General features: G+C 45.8%; 1 protein-coding gene across 4 annotated transcripts in view; it reads right to left on the minus strand.

The window, feature by feature from the left end:
* RPH3A (rabphilin 3A) overlaps positions 1 to 18,678 on the minus strand; it is a gene marked incomplete at both ends in the record, with an annotated part of 61,384 nt that extends 42,706 nt beyond the window's left edge. For 2 of the 4 annotated variants that reach the window (XM_082667190.1, XM_082667189.1), the window contains 3 exons: positions 6,061 to 6,207; positions 14,558 to 14,569; positions 18,608 to 18,678. In XM_082667190.1, the coding sequence (XP_082523316.1) occupies positions 6,061 to 6,207; positions 14,558 to 14,569; positions 18,608 to 18,678 (230 nt within the window). The remainder of the gene's footprint in view (positions 1 to 6,060; positions 6,208 to 14,557; positions 14,570 to 18,607) is intronic. The other 2 variants (XM_082667192.1, XM_082667191.1) reach the window with 1 other exon arrangement.
* Between the last annotated feature and the right edge of the window lie 2,031 nt (positions 18,679 to 20,709).

Genomic DNA, 20,709 nt, shown 5'->3' on the forward strand with positions numbered 1-20,709 from the left:
CAATATGTATTCATTTGCTTTCTCTTTTATGCCAGGCACTGGGCTGCTTAAGGAATTAGGAAGACTTCATTTTCATTTTGTGCAAACAGATTCCATAAATTATTAAGGCTGGATGGACATTAGAAGGCCATCGACCCAATCCCTGAGAAAACTGAGATACTACTCAGTGGTTCTCAACATGGGAGGGGTTCAGAGTCCCCCCAAACCTGATGAAATCTATGAATATTTCTTCTTAAAAATGGACACAGGGACTTCCCTGGTGGCGCAGTGGTTAGGAATCCACCTGCCAATGCAGGGGACACATGTTCAAGCCCTGGTCTGGGAAGATCCAACATGCCACGGAGCAACTAAGCCCGTGCACCACAACTACTGAGCCTGTGCTCTAGAGCCCGCAAGCCACAACTACTGAGCCCGTGTGCCACAACTACTGAAGCCCGCGTGCCTAGAGCCCGTGCTCCGCAACGAGAGAAGCCACCGCAATGAGAACCCTGTGCACTGCAACGAAGAGTAGTCCCCACTCGCCACTAGAGAAAAGTCCGCATGCAGCAACGAAGACCCAACGCAGCCAAAAGTAAAATAAAAAATAAATAAATTTATTTTAAAAAAAAAGCACACAGACACATGGATGACTATGTCTATAATATCAGGATACCCCAGGAGTTCTACCCACAGAATGTCTAGGACTCCAAGTCAAAAAACAAAAAAAAGGGGCGGAGCGGTAGGGGAATCTTCCTTTGGAAAGAGGAGACTATGATCTGGTTTACTGTCAGCTTGTCAAACCACAGGAAAGATGCCTACCTAATTAGATGTAGCAAATTCCAATCATTATTACTCACTTCTCCCCCTGTCCACATTTTGGAAAAATTCTGTGCCAAAACTATAGGGGATGGTGGAACTGGGATGGGGAGGTGATAGCAATCCAACAGATTCTGTCAACGACAGGTCTCTCTGTGTCTCTTTCACTTCCTCCTCCATCACAGTGTCTGGACACCAAGGTTAATGCCAAATCCTAATTACTTCTTTGGGCCCATCTGTTGAGGGATGTTGACCTCAAATGGAAGCCACCAAGCTGCCTGTCCCCTTGCGGGCAGAATATATGAGTAATGCCTTTGAGAGGCTCTGGATAGAAAGAAATATGATAAAGACATGGAGGAACCTACCACTGGGAAACAAAACAAAAACAAAACCCGCACACACAAATTTCCCCAAATGTTTAATTCCATATTTAATATGTTTTAAAAGTCCTGTGGACACCCCCTGGGTGTCCGTTCAATTTACAAAGGCCCTTTGCACTCTCTGGAGTAGCACTCAGCAGCCTTGTTTGTATAGCCTGGCACCTCTGGCCACAGCTGATTGGATGAGGGGCAGCACTCAGGGTGACCTGGACCAATCAGAGTTCCTTCCCCGGGAATTTGGAATTAGGACTAAGAAGAAATATAACAACTAGGAAGGTATAGTATGAGATTATATTTTCTAAGATGTGGGATGAGAAGCAGACCTTTCATGAGACTAGGCTGTGTTCCTGCCCTTGGATCCCTTGAGATACCTCTGAATCCTTATATTAAATTTCCCTTTTGCCTAATGGGATACAGTCTCCAAAGATGACCACCATTAACATCTTCCTTCCCTGGATGCATAAGTCGTTCTTCCAGGAGGAGATGGGATCTATTTCTCCTCTCTAATAGATTGCAGTGGAGCGATGCCTTACCAGTTCTAGGCCTAGCTGTTAAGAATCCTGGAGACTTCCATCCTTGCTCTCTTGGGAGTCAGCTGCCATGTAAAGGAGCTTGGGCCAGACTACTGAATAAGGAAAGATTCCGTGGAGAGAGAGGGGCCATGCAGAGCGCACTGAGGCACAGACAAAGGATTGGAGCTTTCCTGGCCCTTCCAGTCCAACCCAGCCACCCACTGAATGCAGTTGAGTGAGTGACCCCAGGCTATGCCACATGGAGCAAAAATCAACCTAGCAGAGCCCTGTCTAAATTCTTAACCCACAGAATTATGAAAAAGAGTATACTACTGATGCTTGTAGTCAGTAAGTTTTGGGTGGTTTGTTATGCAGTGATAGATAACCGAAACCACCTAGCTGGAACTAATTCCTTTTCTTGCAAGCCAAGTGTCCTCACTAGTATAGAAAATCTACAGCAATCAGGTCATGCAAAATAAATTCTGAGATCCCACTTAGCCTTGAATAAGGGATGTGGGGCAAAATGAGGCTCTTTAATGAGTTTCCCTTCTGACCATCAGCTTTCCTTCTGGGGGTGCTGAAGAGAGCAGAGCTTGGTTGTGGGCTGAGTTACCACTCAGTGAAGGTTTAGACACCACCTTGGGCAAAAGCAGAGGCTCCAAGGTGAGAACCAACTCTGGTCCACTGTATCATCTGGTGCTCCCTGGGGCAGAAACTCTAGCAAAACTGCCCCAGGGAGGCAGCACCTCCTGGGACGCCTTAGGGTGATTCTCCCAGGGAACTCTCCATGGCCTTAGGACCATGGAGACCAGTTCTGGCAGCTCTGGAGGTACAAACAGGTTAATAAGATCACTGGGAAGGAATCACTGGGCCAGCACAGAAGGGATTCTAGCTTGTAGCTCCCCAAATGCCCCCTCCAAACCTGAGCTTTAAAAATGTCCATGTCCTGCAAAGTCTAAGAATTTGAGGCCACACCTTCAGGAAAGATACCTAATAGTTTAGAACATCGTTCTGAGAGCCAGACAGACAGGGACATATATCTTAGCTCTGTGTGACCTTGGACAAGTGACCTAACCTTTCTAAGCCTCAGTTTCCTCACCTGCAAAATAGCACCTACTTGATAGGGTTGAGAGGAGCAGTTAATGAGTTAAATCCATATGAAGTTTTTAGGTTTGATGTTTGGCACATAGTAAGTGCTCAATCACTAAATGGTACCCATTTATAATGATTGTTTACTATGTAAACGATGACTTCACGTGTCTCCCAGATGACTGTTCGGTAATAGAAAAGAAAACTCAGCATCACAGAGCTGGTGTCTAGACCCAGAAGGGGATACAGCTACATCTGCAGTTTTAACACTTAGAAGAGCCAGAAGGAGCTCATTTGCTCTGAGAGGTGCAGCCAACCACAGGGTACAGGGTCCTTCACCAGACACCCCCAAATACTGTAGAGTCGGATCAGGAAGGATCCTGAGACTCAGACTGACCCGCCTCACTGGACAAGTGGAGAACTGAAGCCCCCAAGGCTCATCAACTGAGCCTCAGGTTCTGGAGGGGGAGCCCTGATGGCGCCCCATTTTCAGTCTCGATCCGTGTCTGATATGTCTCTCTCCTTACATCTGACTTCACTCTGATCCTCTCCCAGGGAAGTGTGAGTAGAACAGGAATGAGGGCAGGTTCAAGGTCATAAGACACAAATAGCATGGGCTTGCCTCTGGCCATGCTACCAGCAAGGGCTGGCAGCTGGAAGGGAGCAGGGGAAAGGGCCTCAGCCAGAATCTTCTAGGACTATCCTCCCCTTTCCGGCAGAAAACATACTCTCTCAGCAAAGGGACACTCTGTCACCATGGGCTTGGCCCCAGCTTCCCTGGAAGGCTCTGAAATCTCCTTCAGGGGAAGCCAGGGGCTTGCCAAACAGGAGTCTCGGGCATGATTCTAGAACGGAGACCTTGGCCAGTGTAAAAAAATAAGTTTCCTCAGCAAATTTGTCATTAATGATTGTCACCATTAACTGAGCATGCACTCTGTGCCAGGTACCACGATAATCTTTTGAATGTGAATTAAACATTCCCTGGGACATGTGTGCTAACGTTATCCCCATTTTGCAGCTGAGGAGGAGGTAAAGTGCCTTATCTAAGGTCACACAGGGAGTAAGTGGCAGAGCTGGAATTTGAAGCCAGGTCTCTCTGACTCTGGGGTCCCAGGGATTAACCACTGTGCTCTCCCACCATGTCACCAGGTCAGGCAATGTGGCAGGACATGGGGGACAAGGCAGGGAACCCATCAGCCCTGTTCTAGAATGTTCAAGCCAGAATCCGCTCAGTCCACAGAGATCCCCTTAACTTTACACCCAAAGGCAGCCTAGTGGCCACGCTTGCACAATGTAGCCAGCACCTCTGGCCACAGTTAACAAGGACAGAATCTGATATAAACATAAGGCAGCCAATCATAGTGTCTTCCCTGGGAATATGGACCCTGGACTACAAAATTCTAAGCTCTCCAGCCTCTTGTTCACAGGAGATGCAGAAAGAAATTGGGGGGCAGCATTGTCTACCATGTTCACTCACTCACCAAATATTTTACTGAACACCTCCTGTGTACTAGGACTGGGGATTCTGTGGCAAACAAAACAGGCAAAAATCTCTACACTCAGGAATCTTATAATCTAAAGGGGAGAGAGAGATAATCAATGTATAAAATTCAAAGTTAGCTAGTGGAAAGTGCTCCGCAGGAAAAAGGCTGGAAATTCTTGCTTCCAAGCAAGAATTTAACATCTATATTCTTCCTTCCTGCAAGGCTGAGGCTCCTTGTTGGTTGAAGTGAACACACACACACACACACACACACACACACTCCCACACTCACTTACACACATGCTCACAGACCTCCCGCCTGGACAACTCCTCACTCCTGATGTATCTTTTAAAAAGCAAAATAAAAACTCAACCCTATAAGCAGACCCCTCAAGACCCATCCCTTTAGCAACCTACTGAGGAACCTGACGGAGGGCCGAGCACAAAGCTGACTCCGCCTGTGCCAGGTTATTTGTCATTTGTCAATGGCACCTCTGATCTCCCTAGCCCACTCTGAATAAAATGATCTGCAGAGGCTCAAATCAAAGGCACCCACTTCCTGTGTGTTCACAGCATCATTTTCCATCCAAGAATCTTGTTAACCTCCCACTGAGTGGCTGGGTAGGGAGATGAAAGGGCACCCCAGTGCCCAAACCAGTTGTAAGCAGTTGGCAAAGGCTGCCCCTTGGAAGAAAGGTCTGGGGAAGGGGTGGCATCTCAGCAGCTCCTCCCATTTCCCATTTGAGGTTCAGTCTTAGAGGATGCCTTGGTGGCCTCCCTGCATCCTAGCAGTGGAAGTTTCCACCCACGCCAAGAGCCCCCCCCCCATACATACGCTCACTCTCCTCTTCTCCCAGACACTCCTCCCCTCTCACTTCCCCACTCCACCCTTCCCAAGCCCACACACAGAGCCCTCCCTCTCTCTCTAACACTGTCCTGGCTCACTGATACTCTGACACACACACCTTCTTACATCCCATACATGTTTTTTGTTACCTCTGCCCTCCAAACCCCACTTTTTCCCTTCCTCCTACCATTCATTAAGCATGAAGTACGACCAGGCCTGGTCCAGGAACCATACAAGCATCATTTCACTTACTCCTTACAACAATCCTGTGGGACTATTCCTTTTATTTCTCCCATTCTACAAGTGAGCAAACTGAGGCTCAGAGGGTGAAGCAACATGGCCCAGGATCCACAGCCGGCAAGTGGGGGAGCTGTGATGGAAGCCGAGTTCTTAGAGTCCAGACCCAACCTCTGCTACCTCGCTCTCATGCTGGTCTCCCTTCAGGATGGATTTCTCCAATTCTCTCCTATAATTCGTTTCAGATGTGCTCTCTCTTTCACGCACTGTCTCGTTGACATACACTTCCTCCCCCTTACTTCACCCTCGGCTATCGTTCTGGCACCTGCATGGCCAATGTCTCTAGAACATATTCCTATGCAGCTGGAATGGGTATGACACCTGTGCTCACACACGCGTCTCCAGCCTTCAGAGACAATCTCCCATCCCCCTCTCAGAAGATCCTCCCTTCTCCATCTTTAATGCACCCCCAGCCCAGAAGCCCCTCCCCAGCCAGCCCCCAGCCCACTCTCTCCCCTGTTCTCTTTTCTGTCTTCCAGCTCTCGCAGCTCATGCACCAAGGATTCCAGTTCTGCCTGAGCGGGTGGCTTGGCACATCACAGGTCACAAACCCCGAGGGCAGCCCTGCCCCACCACAGCGCACCCGCCCTGAGCAGCACAGCCTCCTGGCGTCTCTGGCTCTCAGGCCGGATGCGGATGCGCGGCGTCAGGCCTCACCCGATGCGCTCCTGCTCCAGCTCTTCCATCTTCTCAGCACGAGCAATCACCCTGTTGATGATCTCCTTCTCCTCATCTGTCAGCTCTTCCTGCTTCCTCCCTCTGTCTGCCTGACCACTGGGGTGAACAGACCATCCCGTCTGGAGCCTGAAAGGCAATATAGGAAGGTGTGAGGCTGCAGACAAAGTCAGCAGTTGCAGAGTGGTGGTTGGGCTCTAGCTCCTGGAGTCTGGTAAACTTCAGTTCAAATCCCTGCTGGGAGACCCTGGGTAAAAGAATCCAATCTCTCAGAGCCTCAGTTTGCTCATCTGTACAACAGGACACACATACCTCCTCCCTCATAAGGTTCTGATGAGTTTATTAAGTGCTTAGCACATGGCAGACACTCTGGAAGTAGCATTTGCAGGAAGTTCAGGGAAACCTGGAGGATAATGGTGTTCTCAGGAAAAGAATCTCAACAGTAGACTTCTACAGCAGGAGCGGAAACAATTCTGGGAGGCTGGTCTGAGGCCCTGGATCCCAGGTTGACGCCAGGCCCTGTCTGGCACAAATACATTTGGTGTAGGCCACAGAGTCCTTAAAAAAAAGTTTAAACTAGTGGTCAACTAGTTTTATAAAAATCTCTTGATTTCACATAAACATCTAGCCCTCCTGCCTCCAAAGCTCCTATAGCATTTTGGGTTCCATCCTGTGCTCTCCTTGATCTTTTTTTTAAAATAAAAAAAGCAAATACTGATGTAGCACCTACTGGCTGCCCACATTTTCTCATTTAATCCTCACAACATTTCCACAAGGCAGGACTGTTATTGTCTATTTTCTGGTGAGGAGACATTAGACCACTTGCCCAAGGTCACATGGCTGGAAGTGGCAGAGGTGGAATTCGGACCTGGGCAGTCTGCACACTTAACCTCCACAGTACGGAGAGAACGGAACGCTGCAGAGGATCAGAGGCTGCTGGGTAGAGAGCTAACGCTGTGGTCTATGGCAAAGTATAGACCTTGGACCTTATCTCCTTGGGCGATGCACCCCAGGGCACTGAGGTGCATCGCCCAAGTGGAATGCAGGGTTCAACACCACTAGAAATTCTTGTCCCTGTTGGGGCAAAAATCAGTAACTATGAATCCCCTGGAGCCAGCACCCCATCAGCTGCCAGCCTCTATTACTTCCACTGCTCTAATCACGTCAGCAGGCATGAAATTCCCTTTTGACACTCAAAGTTGGAAATTAAAGGCCCCATCTTCCTCCCTGCTCCCGTCTCTTCTTCCATCCTCCCACCTTAGTTCGTTTGTTCAGAAGAGCACAGAAGGAAGAGTTTGAAAGCAATGGAAGCAGATGTCTTGGGGGCAAGTCTTGTTGCGAGAAAGGGAAGGAGGGGGTAGCCTGGGGAAATTCTGGTGGAAACACATCTTGCCTTGGATCAGGGGCCTCTGATCCAGGGGATGAACAAACGCTAAACATACTCAAATCCCCTTCCCCGAACCCTCCAATGGCTTCTCATTGATTTAGAATAAAACCCAGGACTACATAGAGGTTGTGGTTGCACAATGTGGTGAATGTGCTTAAATGCCACTGAAGTGTGCACTTTAAAACGGTTAATTGCATGTTAAGTGAATTTTACCTTAATAAAAGTAAAACTTAGTTTCTTGCCTATCTGCAAAGTCCTACCCAATCTGTGCTTTACCTGACTCTCCATCCTTTTCGCCCCCTCTCACTACACTCCAGCTGTACTGGCCTCCCTGCTCAATCTTGAACACTGAAACCTTGTTTTTGTTTCAGGGCCTTTGCACTTGCTGTCCCGGCTTCCAGGATGACTTATCTCCCCAGATCTCCCCCTTCTCATCATTCAGGTCTCAGCTCAAATGTCAGCCTTTCAGAGAGGTCTTCCTTGAGCTCTCATTGCCCAGGTTCACTTGTATCCATCACTAACTGAAATTATCTTTTGAAAGAAGTTTGTTGTTTACCTGTTTGTTGCCTCTCTCCCCCCACCTGAACGTAGGATTCCAGGAGGACAGGGACCCTGTCTGGGTCACTATCATTTCAATGGCATTTAGAATAGTGTCTGAGGGTAAGCACAGAAAGAGTTTTTGAATAAGACACAATACCTTATGGCCAAAAGGGATGATAAATGTCTGATTATAAGTGTGACCCACAGCAAGACTGAAGCAACAGAAGTCACTTATTCTAGGGGACCAAGGAGTGCGCCCTGAGGGAGTGACATCTACTCTGAGACCCTGAAGAGGATTTACTGTGATGCTGGTGGAGCTTAAATTTGGGACCCTTTGTTAGCACAGGCACCTTCCAAGGCCCTGGGAAGAGCTCTCGTAATGATCATCTGTCCTGAAAATTTTGTAAAAGAGAGATATTTTTGTCTTCTTTATTTTGAAGAGGGCTCTCCTAAATTACATAAACTGCAGGCTGCAGAAAGGTATGGCTGGCTCCTACTGAGACCTCAGAGATAAACTAGAGTTGGCGAGAGGAAGGCAGAGGAAGAAACTGAGCCTGACAGAGAAATGGTCTTTGCAAAGGCCTGGAGTTGAGAGAGTGGGCAGTGTGCTTGAGGAGGTGAAGGAAGATCAATATGGTAGCCAGCCTACAAGATGCTCGCCAAGGATCTCTGCCCCCTGGTATTCACACCCTCCCTGTGCCATCCCCTCCCACACAGAATCCCAGCTGGTCCTGTGTGACCAGCTAAATACAATGGGAGTGACCGTGGGTGACTTCCAAGGCTAGGTCACAAGAGACATTGCAACTTCTGCCTTGGTGTCTTGGGTCATGCAGTCTAGGGGAAGTCAGATGCCATGTCATGAGGACACTCAAACATCCCTGTGGAGAGGCCCATGTGGAGAGGAATTAAGGCCCCTGGCAACAGCCAGCACCTAACGTGCCAGCTGTGTGATCCTCTAGCCCTTGTCGAGCCCTTATATGGCTGCAGCCCCAGCTGACGTAAGACTACAACTGTGCCAGACCCACCCAGCCAAGCCACTCTCAAATATCTACCAACAAAAACTGCAAGAAGTAGTAAGTAGTTTCTGTTGTTTAAGCCACTACGTTTGATATGATTTGTTCTGTAGCATTAGATAACTGGAAAAATCAGTCCAGCTGGAGGATAGAGACAGGGTGGCACAAAGCCCCATTGATATTGTCTGTGTTCATTTTCGACTGCTACATAACACGTTATTACAAACTTAGGGGCTTTACACAACACACATTTATTATCTCACAGTTTCCATGTCAGAAGTCCAGGCATGGCTTAGCTGGGTCCTCTGCTCAGCATCTCACAAGGCTGCAATCAGTCGTCAGCTGGGTTGGGTTCTCATCTTGAGCCTTTCTGGGGAAGAATCAGCTTCCAGGCAAATTTGAGTTATTGGCAGAATTCATTTCCTGGCAGCCATGTGACCTAGGACCCCAGCTTTTTGTTGGCTATTAGGAGGAAGTCACCTCCATGTCTTGGAGGCAGCCTGCAATTCCTAACCAAGCAGACTTCTCCAACTTCATCCTGTGGGCCACTTCCTTCATCAAGTATACAAGGTGACTCTCAAGCTCCGGTCAAATGAGACAGGGTCTTATATAACATGATGTAATCACAAGGGTGATGTTCCATCCTGTTTGTCATATTCTATAGGTTAGAAACACATCCCAGGTCCTGCACGCATTCAAGGCGAGGAGGTTACACAAAGGCATGAGGGCCACTGAGGATCACCTGAAAGCCCATCTGGCACAGCCTCCCTACAGGGGTCTTTCAGCCTTGCTTGAATGCTCCCCGTGATGAAGACCTCACTCTCTCATTAGGAGTCTATGCCATTCTGTTGGAAAGATCTTCCTTACAGTGTGCTAATATCCCTCAGCCTGATGTTTCTTCCCATTAACTGTAAAGGATACACTGGACTCCTGCATAATGAAGACCACCCATCCTTCCCGAAGAGCCTTAGTTATAACCTCATCCAGCCACCTCCCCAGGTCCCTCTGGTTTTCCGTGGAAATGGATGCCTCAACTGCCCCTATTCTTCCTTCCTTCATCCCTTCTTTTCTTCCTTCATTCTCTTCTGATCGCCACCTCCATTTATTTCCTGCCTCTACAAAGTAGCTCAGTGACCAAGACAGAGCACAGGTGAGATGCTGGGCCTCAGACCCAGTGGAGACCCTTTCAAGGGCACATTCCCACAGCTCACAGTCTGGTCATGGGTATGGTCAGCCATGGGTCAGACCTGAAGCCAATGCCTCTCACCCCACCACACAACTCGCTGGAATCAGAATGCACAGGAAATGCACGGCTGCAGAAAGATAAGCAGGAATGGGGGTCCACAGGAGGCCTGCCTAGGATAATTGTCTCCATCTGCAGATGAGCAGAAGGCCTGCTAGAGGCTGCCGGCACCTCTGCAGACCCCCATCCTCTGCTCAAAAACACGCAGTTGACAAACAGTTCATCTAGTGTTTGAAAATGTCACTGATTGGTCTCAGTGGGGACTCGAAAGCCTCCTGTGGATTTTCATGTTTTAATCCCAAAAGTAAACAGAGGGAAAGGAGATGGTTTTTCAAACCAAAGCCTTTGCTCTCAAGGGAGAAAATGGGCTCGTCTGGGCCTCCTCTGGGCTGGAGAACACTGTGAGCATGGGGGCCTTAGGAATGCTCCTGTGACAGGATGGTGGCACCCTTGCCAAGGGCCTCTGGGCACAGGATTCCAGCTCCACGTCCTTAAGACCAGAGTCCAGTGTTGGGACCTCGTTAAAAACCAAAGGTGGAGACTAAAGTGTTGCCTCCTTGGACAAGTTACTCAGAGCATTGTATCCAGTCCAGTAAATACCCAGAGGGCCTACTGTGCACCAACTTGAGCCCTCCTTGACCTGGCGGGGTTTAAGATTGGAATCCTGGACCTGTGGCTTATTAGCAGTGTGTACTAGGGCCCTGAGACACTCTGAATGTCAGTTTCCAGATCTGCTAAGTGGGAATGATTTCATGTCTGTTTCCTGCGGGGACCTTCAGAGGCTACTCCTGACCCTCAGTAGCTGCATGAGGAGTGACCCCTGGCTTACTGGCTGAGACAGGGAGAAGAGGGCTGGCCCATCTCTGCTCTCGTTCACATACCTAGGACAATGCTTCCTGGAGAATCACTGAAGGGCACCTGCCTCCTACTTCCCCAAACTGTCTAAGCCATGGTTTTCAAACTATTGTCTGTAGTTCCCTGGAGGGATCTCAAAGGGCTGCAGGTGAGTGGGTCGTAGATGGACAGAGTGGGCAGGGAACCAGGCCCTCCATCCTCATGTCAGCCCAGATGGCAGTGCTGGGTTCCCAACACTAGCAAAGCAAGGATGCCAGTTTTAAAAAAAAGAGAGTGAGAGAAAAAATTTTTTTAAGAATTTAATCTTTGATATTTAATAAAATCATGAGATATAGTTTATTACATTGGTGACCTCAATACTTCACCCTTCTAAGTATCCATGCCCTTTGCCATGTGACTTTGAAATTGATCTCACCAAAAGGTCTGGGTCTTTCTCCCTACCCCTTGAATCCTGCTTGGACTATGGCTTACTTTGGCCAATAAAAGACAGGGGAGAGATGTTGTGCCATCTGGGGCTAAGCCTGCAAAAGCCTTGTGTGTTTCTACTTACTCTCTGACTCTCTGTCATCACCATGACAAAAAGCTCAGGACCGCCTGTTGGAGGATGAGAGGCATGTGGATCAGAGCTGAGTCACTCCAGCCACAGCCATCCTAGATCAGACAACCCTTTGATACATGAGAAAGCCCAGCCAAGATCAGCAGAGCCACCAGCTGAGCCCAGGTCCCTGAGAATAAACCATCGTTTTTCTATCCCACTGAGTTTTAAGGTGGTTTGTTACACAGCAAAAGATAACTGACACACTATCTACTGTGGCAACAAAAAAGTGAAGCTTGTTAAACTCCCTACTTTACAGTTTGGTATTATTTTAACTTACAGTTGCACGGTGGTATGTTTAATGCTTTCAGCCATGACAGGTCTTTATCCATCGCCACTCTTTATCTGTCTTATATATTTAGCTTCTGAATAAAACAGTATTCAAAGAAAGAATTTTGCTGCTAATAGAAGTCTAAAGATCACTGCAGTTGACCTGCTCATCTTCCAGATGCTTGACACTCAGAAGAGGGAAGAGAATTGCCAAGAAATTCTCTTGTGTGGGGAGAATATGGTCAGAGGCTCGAGACACCAGCATTCTGGACGTGCTTCATCTGTGACCTGAATGTACTTGTTTAGGTGCATCTAGAGATGGTCAGAAGGAACTCTCCCAACAAACTAGCACCAGTGGCCTCTAACACAAAAGGAAATTAGTCCTGACTGCAGGTGGAAGCCCCTCACAGATGTTTCCCCCTAAAATACTGCAAAAGGCAGATTCCCAGCTCCTTCCTGCCTCCCACCTTGATTCTTCATTTCATGCACACAACAGTCACATAATAAATACCCACTGGATGTCTCTATTAATATATTATAACTCCCAAAAGGAGTGGGATGATGGAAATGCTGTCAGGGCACGAAGGCTCTGAAGCATTAAACAGCGGTGGTGTGCAGAAAATTAATCCTTTTTCTTTCCTTTCTTCTTATCCCCTCCCTTCCCCCAGGATGCCGACAGAAGCAGGTGTCAGCAGGAAGTCTCTTTACAGCTCAGTGAATGAGATTTTAATGAATCCTGAAGGGGAGAGTGTGGAAGGAGGGGCATCCACACCACAAAACACTTTACATAAGCCCTGCTGGTAAAAAGGCCCGTTTTGATGAAATTTACCCCTAACAGACTAAAGAGGGTGCCAAAAGGATGCTGTGGTTCCCCGACTCCCTTCAGAAAGCTAAGGGGATCTCGGGCTCCTGGTAATCTTTTAAGCCAGACTGAGTGCCATTCAGCTTTTCTAAAATCCCATGCTCTCTCTCCTATTTGGACTTTGCACATGCTGTTCCCTTACCTGGAACTCCTCTGTCTCTTCTTTATCTTGTACCTCCTTTACATGGTCTCAGCTTACACATTACTTCTTCCAGGAAGCTCTCCCATCATGACCCCAAAGTTTGGTTAGGTGCCCATCATTGTGCTCCCTTGGCCGCTGTGATTCTGCTATTATAGCTCCTTGCACTATAAAGTGTATTTGTTGGTGACTGACTATTTGTTTGTAAACCCTTCTAGACATCCCCACTCAGACTTTGGCTAACCTTGTATTCTTGGTGCTTAGCACAGTGCATGATATGTGTTTGTTAATGAAGGAAGGGAGGGAGGGAGGGAGAAAGGGGAGAGGAGAGGAGAGGAGGGAGAGGATGAAGGAGAGAGGGAAGGAGGAGGGACACACACCCTACCTTTCAGCTTTCAGCATTCAGGAAGCCTGAAGCACTTGGGACCCTCTGAAGTCTTGAACTTCTCTCTTGTGATGTTCATATTTATAATCGCACAACATCTCAGCATCTCTCCCTAGCATGTCTGAATGATATGCTCACAATATTCATAAAGAGACCAAAATCTTACCAGCCAACACAGAGACTGTAGAACACACACCATACATATATGCATGCACACACAATGTATACATACAAGGTATATATATATAAAATACACACAAGGGTAAAGCAAGGTTGTGATCCACACCTTCCTCTGATTTTGGTGCTTTACGGTTTACAAAGCTTTCCCATGCATCTCATTTGACCGTACCACCTCCCAGTGAAGGTGGAAGGGCAGGGTTAACATACCCACATTATGGCCAGGGCTCAAGGAGGTGAAGGGCAGTGCCCCAAGGCCACACTGACATTGAGTCCCAGAGCAGGACTCAGACCTGGGTGTTCTGAGGCTAGACTCGGCGCTCTGGCTGTGGCTCTGTGAACACTTCCCCATCAAGGGGAAGGTAAAAATGACCTCCCATAGTTTCCCAATGTGTACACACAACCAAAGTCCCATCTGCTTTGCAGCCTGACTGTTCATTTGTTAGACCCAGCATCCAATCTGTCATGCATATTTAGGAAATGAATCCAATTTAAAACAAAAGTTATGAGCAAAGATAGGACCTCTGAGTCAAAGGCATTTCACTGGGAAATCAGGCTGACCTTCCATGATGTGACAGAGACCATGTGTATAGCACATAACTTCCCACAAGCTCTGTTCTACTCATCATCATCTTTGATTAATGATAGTAGTCATTTGAGTTAATATTTTCTTTAAATAAAAACAGTGTTCCCAGGCAAAATGTTGCAGAAACAGAGGCACAGGGCGGTTAATAACCTTGCTGAATCCCACTAATTGCTAACAAAAATTAAATTGAGGGCTCTCCCAAGGAATATTTTCCAACCTTTTACCAAGATTTTTTTTTGAAATTTCATATTTTTCTTTATCAAGAGGGGTATGTGTTTTTTTTAACAACTTGAATTTGTTTTTAGATATGTAAAACATGCTAGTTCCTTTTTGAACCATCTCTCTTCATCTATCTTTAAAGCCACTTTAATCAGAAAAGAGATAAAATTCAGTCTGCAGAAAAATAAAAGTATTACAAAATACTCACTGTTCTTTATCACTGAAGGAAGGCAAAGAAAGAAGAGAAAGAACAAAATGAATAAAGTTAGGGGAAAAAATCTCTTAACAATATCAACACTGCCTGGATGCCACAACCGCACAGTTCTGTTTAAATCACAATGACCTACTTCCATTTGTTATCAGTCATTATTATCTTATTCCAGCACATCTAAAACAAGGCTGCAGCAATGTAGGGTTGTATGAGCCACAGCCTTGATTAAAATGACCAATCAGTTCAGCTTATTAATTAACCAATCTGATCATTTATGTATTTGAATAATGTTTTTTGGCACTAAAAAGGAATCACTTAATGATAACATTCTTGGTTTCTGTTGTTTCAAACACTGGGGGATAAGGAGCACACTGAGGTAGGCAATGAGCCCTGAACCGTGACTGGATCATCCGAAAGCAGAACTCGCAGTGCCCCAGTTTGGGGAAGCAAGTCCTTCCACTCTAAAAAGGAGACCAGGCTCTTCACTTATTAGACATGCTACCATAGGCAGGTCACATCTCCTCTTTGTGCCTCAGTTTCCACCTCTGATCTCTGGCACTCTCAGGCTTGCAGACTTGAAAACTATAGAGAAGTATCAACTATCGGAGACCAGCATTTCTCCGCATGTATCCCCAACATAGACAGCTGAAGCCCTGTCCTACCGATGCAAGAAACAGATACATTCACTTCTTTCAAACACAACCACAACTGTGTTCCAAACACCATCGTTAGATTCAAGGAGGCTGAGAGAAATCACAAAGGGAGTAAAGAGTATCTGGTTAGCCAGCAGTTAATTAAGACTAGATTTCTTAATTTACTGGAGAAAGACATTTGAAGCGTCTGCATTTGCACATCATCACTGCTGCAGACTAGATAGCATGTGTGATGACTATAATTCACCCATTAGCATTTATTGGAAAATAATTTTAACATCTGAAGAAAACGCAGTAGCAATCAAGCCAGCCGGATGCATTCAGAATGCCAAGATGTTTCACAGGAGCCCAGAAGCACTTTAATGAAACTGCATCCAGACTGTTTGAATAATTCTAATTTAATTGTAAGGCAAATTGTTTGGCTTCATATTGACTAAAGTAAACTCTTATGTATGGGGTTTTAATTAACTGACATTTCTTAAATAAAATAAATATTTTACCCCATTCACCTTCAGTCAACTGTTTATCTTACAGAGACAATTTTTGGCTGATGGAATATTGTCTGCCAAGTAAGGTTGGCTTCAAGAGGACATCATGGGAAGGGCTTGGAAACTAGAAGTTTCCTTTCAAAAAGGAAACCAACAGAGTTCAATAATGTCTTCAAAACTATAAAACTTGTATAACTAGAGGAGGTTTTAGGTAGAAGTAGTAAATAGACAGGGACTTTTGCTTCAAGAATATGAGTGCACTAAATATTCCAAAAGACCCTAGGACTGTTAGAAAATAAGGGAATTCTCCAACAACCCTCCTACTTCGAAACAAATAAACAAAACAAACTTCATCAAAATAAAAAAACTTTTCCTCTTCAAGACTGTTATGAAAAAGAAAATGCAAGTCATAGACCAAGAAACATATGTGCAAAATGTGTCTCCAGCAGAGGACTTTTATCTACAACACATGAAAAAAAGCTTAGAAAATTTAATAACAGGAAGATAAATGACCCAGTTTTTAAATGGACAAAGTATTTGAACAGACACTTTAACAAAGAGGTTATACGAATGGCAAAATTACAAAAGAAGACAATCAACATCATTAGTCATTAGGGAAGTGCAAATTAAAATCACAAAACTAATACCACTATGCACACATTAGAATGGTTAAAATGGAAAAGACTAATCATATCAAGTGTTGGTGAGGAGGAAGAGAGATGGAACTCTTGTACACTTCTGGTGGAAACTTAAAGTGGTACAACCAATTTGGAAAACGGGCAGTTTTTTAAAAAGTTAAACATATACCTACTATACATACCACTGAGACATTCTACTCCTAGGTATTTACTCAAGAGAAATGAAAATATATGTTTATACAAATTTTATTTGTACTAGCCCCAAACTGGAAACAACCCAAATGTTCATCAATAGGTGAACGGATAAACAAATTGTGGTATATCCACACAATGAAATACTATTTAGCAATATAAAGGAATAAACTATTGATATGAAAAACAATATGGGTGGATCATGAGATAATTATGCGAAGTGAAAGAAGACATCTCTCAAAAAGGGAGTACATACTGAATGATTCCATTTATAGAAATTCTAAAAAATGCAAACTAATTTATAGTTACAGAAAGAAGATTAGTAATTACTTAGGGATGGGTGGGGAGAGGGAGGGGCAGAAAGGAGAGACTGCAAAGGGGAATGAGTATGCACATATGTGTAAAAATGATCAAACTGTACTTTAAATGTGTACTATTGGAGGTAAATCAATTATACCCCTTTATGTGGCAAATTTTTAAAAAAGAAAAAGAAAATCCAGCAAACTGAATCCAGAACAGGGAGCTGTGAGCAGTAAGCCAATGTAAATACCAGCATTATGTTCCAGAGGCTGACTCTGAGCTCCTAACAAGGTGAGGAAGCTGAATCTGAGACCCCCACTTTGAGCCAGGACCCTCTAAGGGAGCTCAGGTCACATCCTGGGTGAGCAGCACACCTGATTCCTGGCAGAAGCAAGTGCAAACCTCTCTGAGGAAAATATTCCTATGGTAGATCCCCAGGATTCTCACAGATTGAGCTAACAATAAAAATTACCAAGCGTTTAAAAAATAAGACCTTTGAGTGAAAATCTGCAGGGATGATAAACAATAGACTTACACTGTAAAGGTCTTCAGGCAGTGGTGTGCTGGTAAATGTTTACCAGTTGAACCTCTGGAGAAAAAGCCCCACTGTGGCTGATTTCAAGTACCTATATGATGTCACTAAATGCAGAACTGGGAGGAAACATGCAGTAGTGTACTATTATATAGTATTTCACCATACAGGTATCATAGGCACAAATAACATGGAGACTAACAAAACATAGTAAAATAATTAAGAAGTGATGGGGCAGAACAGGAATAAAGACGCAAACATAGAGAATGGACTTGAGGACATGGGGAGGGGGAAGGGTAAGCTGGGACGAAATGAGAGAATGGCATGGACATATATACACTGCCAAATGTAAAATAGATAGCTAGTGGGAAGCAGCACAGGGAGATCAGCTCGGTGCTTCGTGACCACCCAGAGGGGTGGATAGGGAGGATGGGAGGGAGACGCAAGAGGGAGGAGATATGGGGATATATGCATAGCTGATTCACTTTGTTATACAGCAGAAACTAACACACCAGTGTAAAGCAATTATACTCCAATAAAGGTGTTAAAAAAAATTAAGAAGTGATTAATGTTAAGTATTCACCACCTTTGTGTTTAATATAATTTAATTGTAAAACTATACAACTTAATTTTTAATACTGGCCATGTTTAACAACTGACTTGCAAAATTCCTGAAAATTTAACATCAGCTCTAAGGAACCACCATGGTACAGATCCAGCACACCACTGATTCAGGTATAATAGTTACTGGAAAGAGTATGTGAAGTTATTTTATGTGAAATTTCCCAATTTTTAAATGATCAGGCCAAAAATAAAAAATAAAAAACACATTTCTGCAAGTCAGAGTCAGCTGGTGGCCTGCCAGTTTGCAATCTCTGATCTAGTCCAACTTCCTTATTTAATTGATGAGGAAACCAAGGTCCAAAGAAGGGAAAGAGATTCACCCAGAGTAGCTCAGATCTAGAACCAGAACCAAGTCTGATTCTAACCACCAGGTCAGTGCTGTTTCCATTCCACCAAGCCACCTCTCATTTAGGGCATGGAGCTCAGAATTTAATCTTGTTACTCCAACCTTGCAAAGAAGTAAAATCAGTGAAGTTTCCACGACAAACTCCCACTAGGTTCTTTTTCCTCCACCCCAGGGAGAGAAATTTCTTTCCTTGCTATTCCTCTCCTCCTTCAAGTGTAGATCAGGACCTCATTGCCCCAAAGCAAACAACTCCCAGGAACACCCAGCAACTTACTTTGATTGCTGGGGTCGGTCACTGGGACACATCCAACGGCTAGAGCTGTTGCTGAACACGGTGTCAGTCATGGTAGAAGCCCAGTGCTCCTGGAAAACAACAGCCCAGAAAGGACATCATGCAAACAGTCATTCAATCACCCTTTATTTCTCAGCCCCCTGGTCTATGCCAAGCACTCTGGGGGATACAGAGAAGAAATGGAACTTCACCCAGCTTCTCCGCTTTCCAGATGGGGACTTTCGGGCCCCAAGAGGGAAACTGTCACAGCTCCCTTGTGGCAGAAATGGATCAGAGGGAAGAACTTCCTCCCTTTAATCTGTGTTCGTCGCATTCATTGTTGATGCAAGACCACATATCCAGGAGGGAGGGTCAGAGCTCTTAACTCCAATCCAGGGTCTTTCTACTAGAGGAAGTCATCTGACTCATGTACTAGTTAACTTGGACTTGCTCAGGTCAAAAAGAAAACAAACCCATGTCTCAGAGTTTTGAGGTCCCAAATGCCACAGTCATCCCTGGCTTGCTTTCTTTTTAATACTTTACACCCAAGCCATCAGAAAGTCATGCTGGCTTCACTGTCATAATAGATCCAGAATCTTCCCAATGTTCTGGGCCTAAATTGCTACTATGCTGATCCAAACCACTACTATCCCGGCCTGGCTTACTACAGGAGCCTCTTCACCGGTCTCTCTGCCTCTGCCGTTGGCCCACTTCAGTCCATGCTCTACACAGTGACTAGGGAGATCATCACAAAGTTAAATCACAGCTTGTGAAAACAGCACCATCACGGTTAGAATCTCCCTGCTAAAATCTAAGCCTCTTGCAGAACTCTTTGTTTTGTTCTCTGCTTAATGTCCAATACCCAGCATAGCACCTGGCACATAGAAGGCACTTAATAAATATTTGTTGAATGTGTGAATGAGTCTCCATCAACACTAAGCTTAGCTGAACTCAGCCAAGCTTATGTCCTTTCTGAACTTCCCCTCCTTCCCCCTCCCCCGGGTCTAAGCAAAGAATAAGGGGAAAGAGGGACTTCCCTGGTGGTCCCGTGGTAAAAAATCCGCCTTGCAATGCAGGGGACGTGGGTTCGATCCCTGGTCAGGGAACTAAGATCCCACATGCCGTGGGGCAACTAAGCCCACGCGCCACAACTACTGAGCTCACGCGTCTCAACTAGAGAACCTGTGTGCCACAACCTACAGAGCCCACGCACCCTGGAGCCTGAGCACCACAACCAGAGAAGAGAAAACTCACCGCCACAGCTAGACAGAAGCCCGTGCACCACGATGAAGAGCCCGCGCGGTGCAACAAAAGATCCCGCATGCCGCAACTAAGACCCAACACAGCCAAAAATAATAATAATAAGTAAATAATAAATAAATCTCTAAAAAGAATAAGGAGAAAGAGACCATGGAGATCACATTTAATTTATTTTTTAAAAAAGCCTTAGAAGGTAGGTTACTGTGTCCAGTGGGTTCTGATTTCCCTGAAGGTCTTGGTACAACACAGTCTTTTTTCCTAGGAAGCTGAATAGATGAGCAGTTGGGAGGTGAACAGGGAGAGAACTCTCTTTCCTATTCTACAGCCAGTGCAATTATTAAATCTTCGTGTGGGTGAAGCCAGGGATCAGGGGGCTGATGGTTGGACACAGGGAAGGAAAGGCCCCTTAGAGAAAAGCCATTTCATCTGCTCCCGGGTGGTTAACATAATCTTCCCAGATTAATATGACCATTTCATTGTTTCCATTTTGAAAACAGAAAGAAAGGAGAGATGACTCCTGTTGTGAAGGAAATCTGCCGAAGAGAACCTTAACGTCTCATTATTGCCTGTGCCAAGAGCTGAATGAGGCTGCCCTGGGCCCCCTGGGAACCCCTGGCCCCTGCTGGTACCGAGAGCTTCAGTTCCCGGTAATGAGCGTCCTCAGCTGCCCTTGGTCTGGACAGCGAACGTTCATTTGATTGCCTCGCCTCCTGCTTTGAGGCAGAGAGGCAGCACTGACCTTGGAGGATCCCAGGAGGTGGCGGCTGGGGTGGGGGGGGGGAGCTGGGACAAGGAATACACTGTCCCCTCCCAGGAACTCTGATCTCCAAATTCTGTTGCCCTCA

This window comes from Grampus griseus (assembly GCF_964374135.1).
Source record: "Grampus griseus genome assembly, chromosome: 12".
Taxonomy (NCBI): domain Eukaryota; kingdom Metazoa; phylum Chordata; class Mammalia; order Artiodactyla; family Delphinidae; genus Grampus; species Grampus griseus.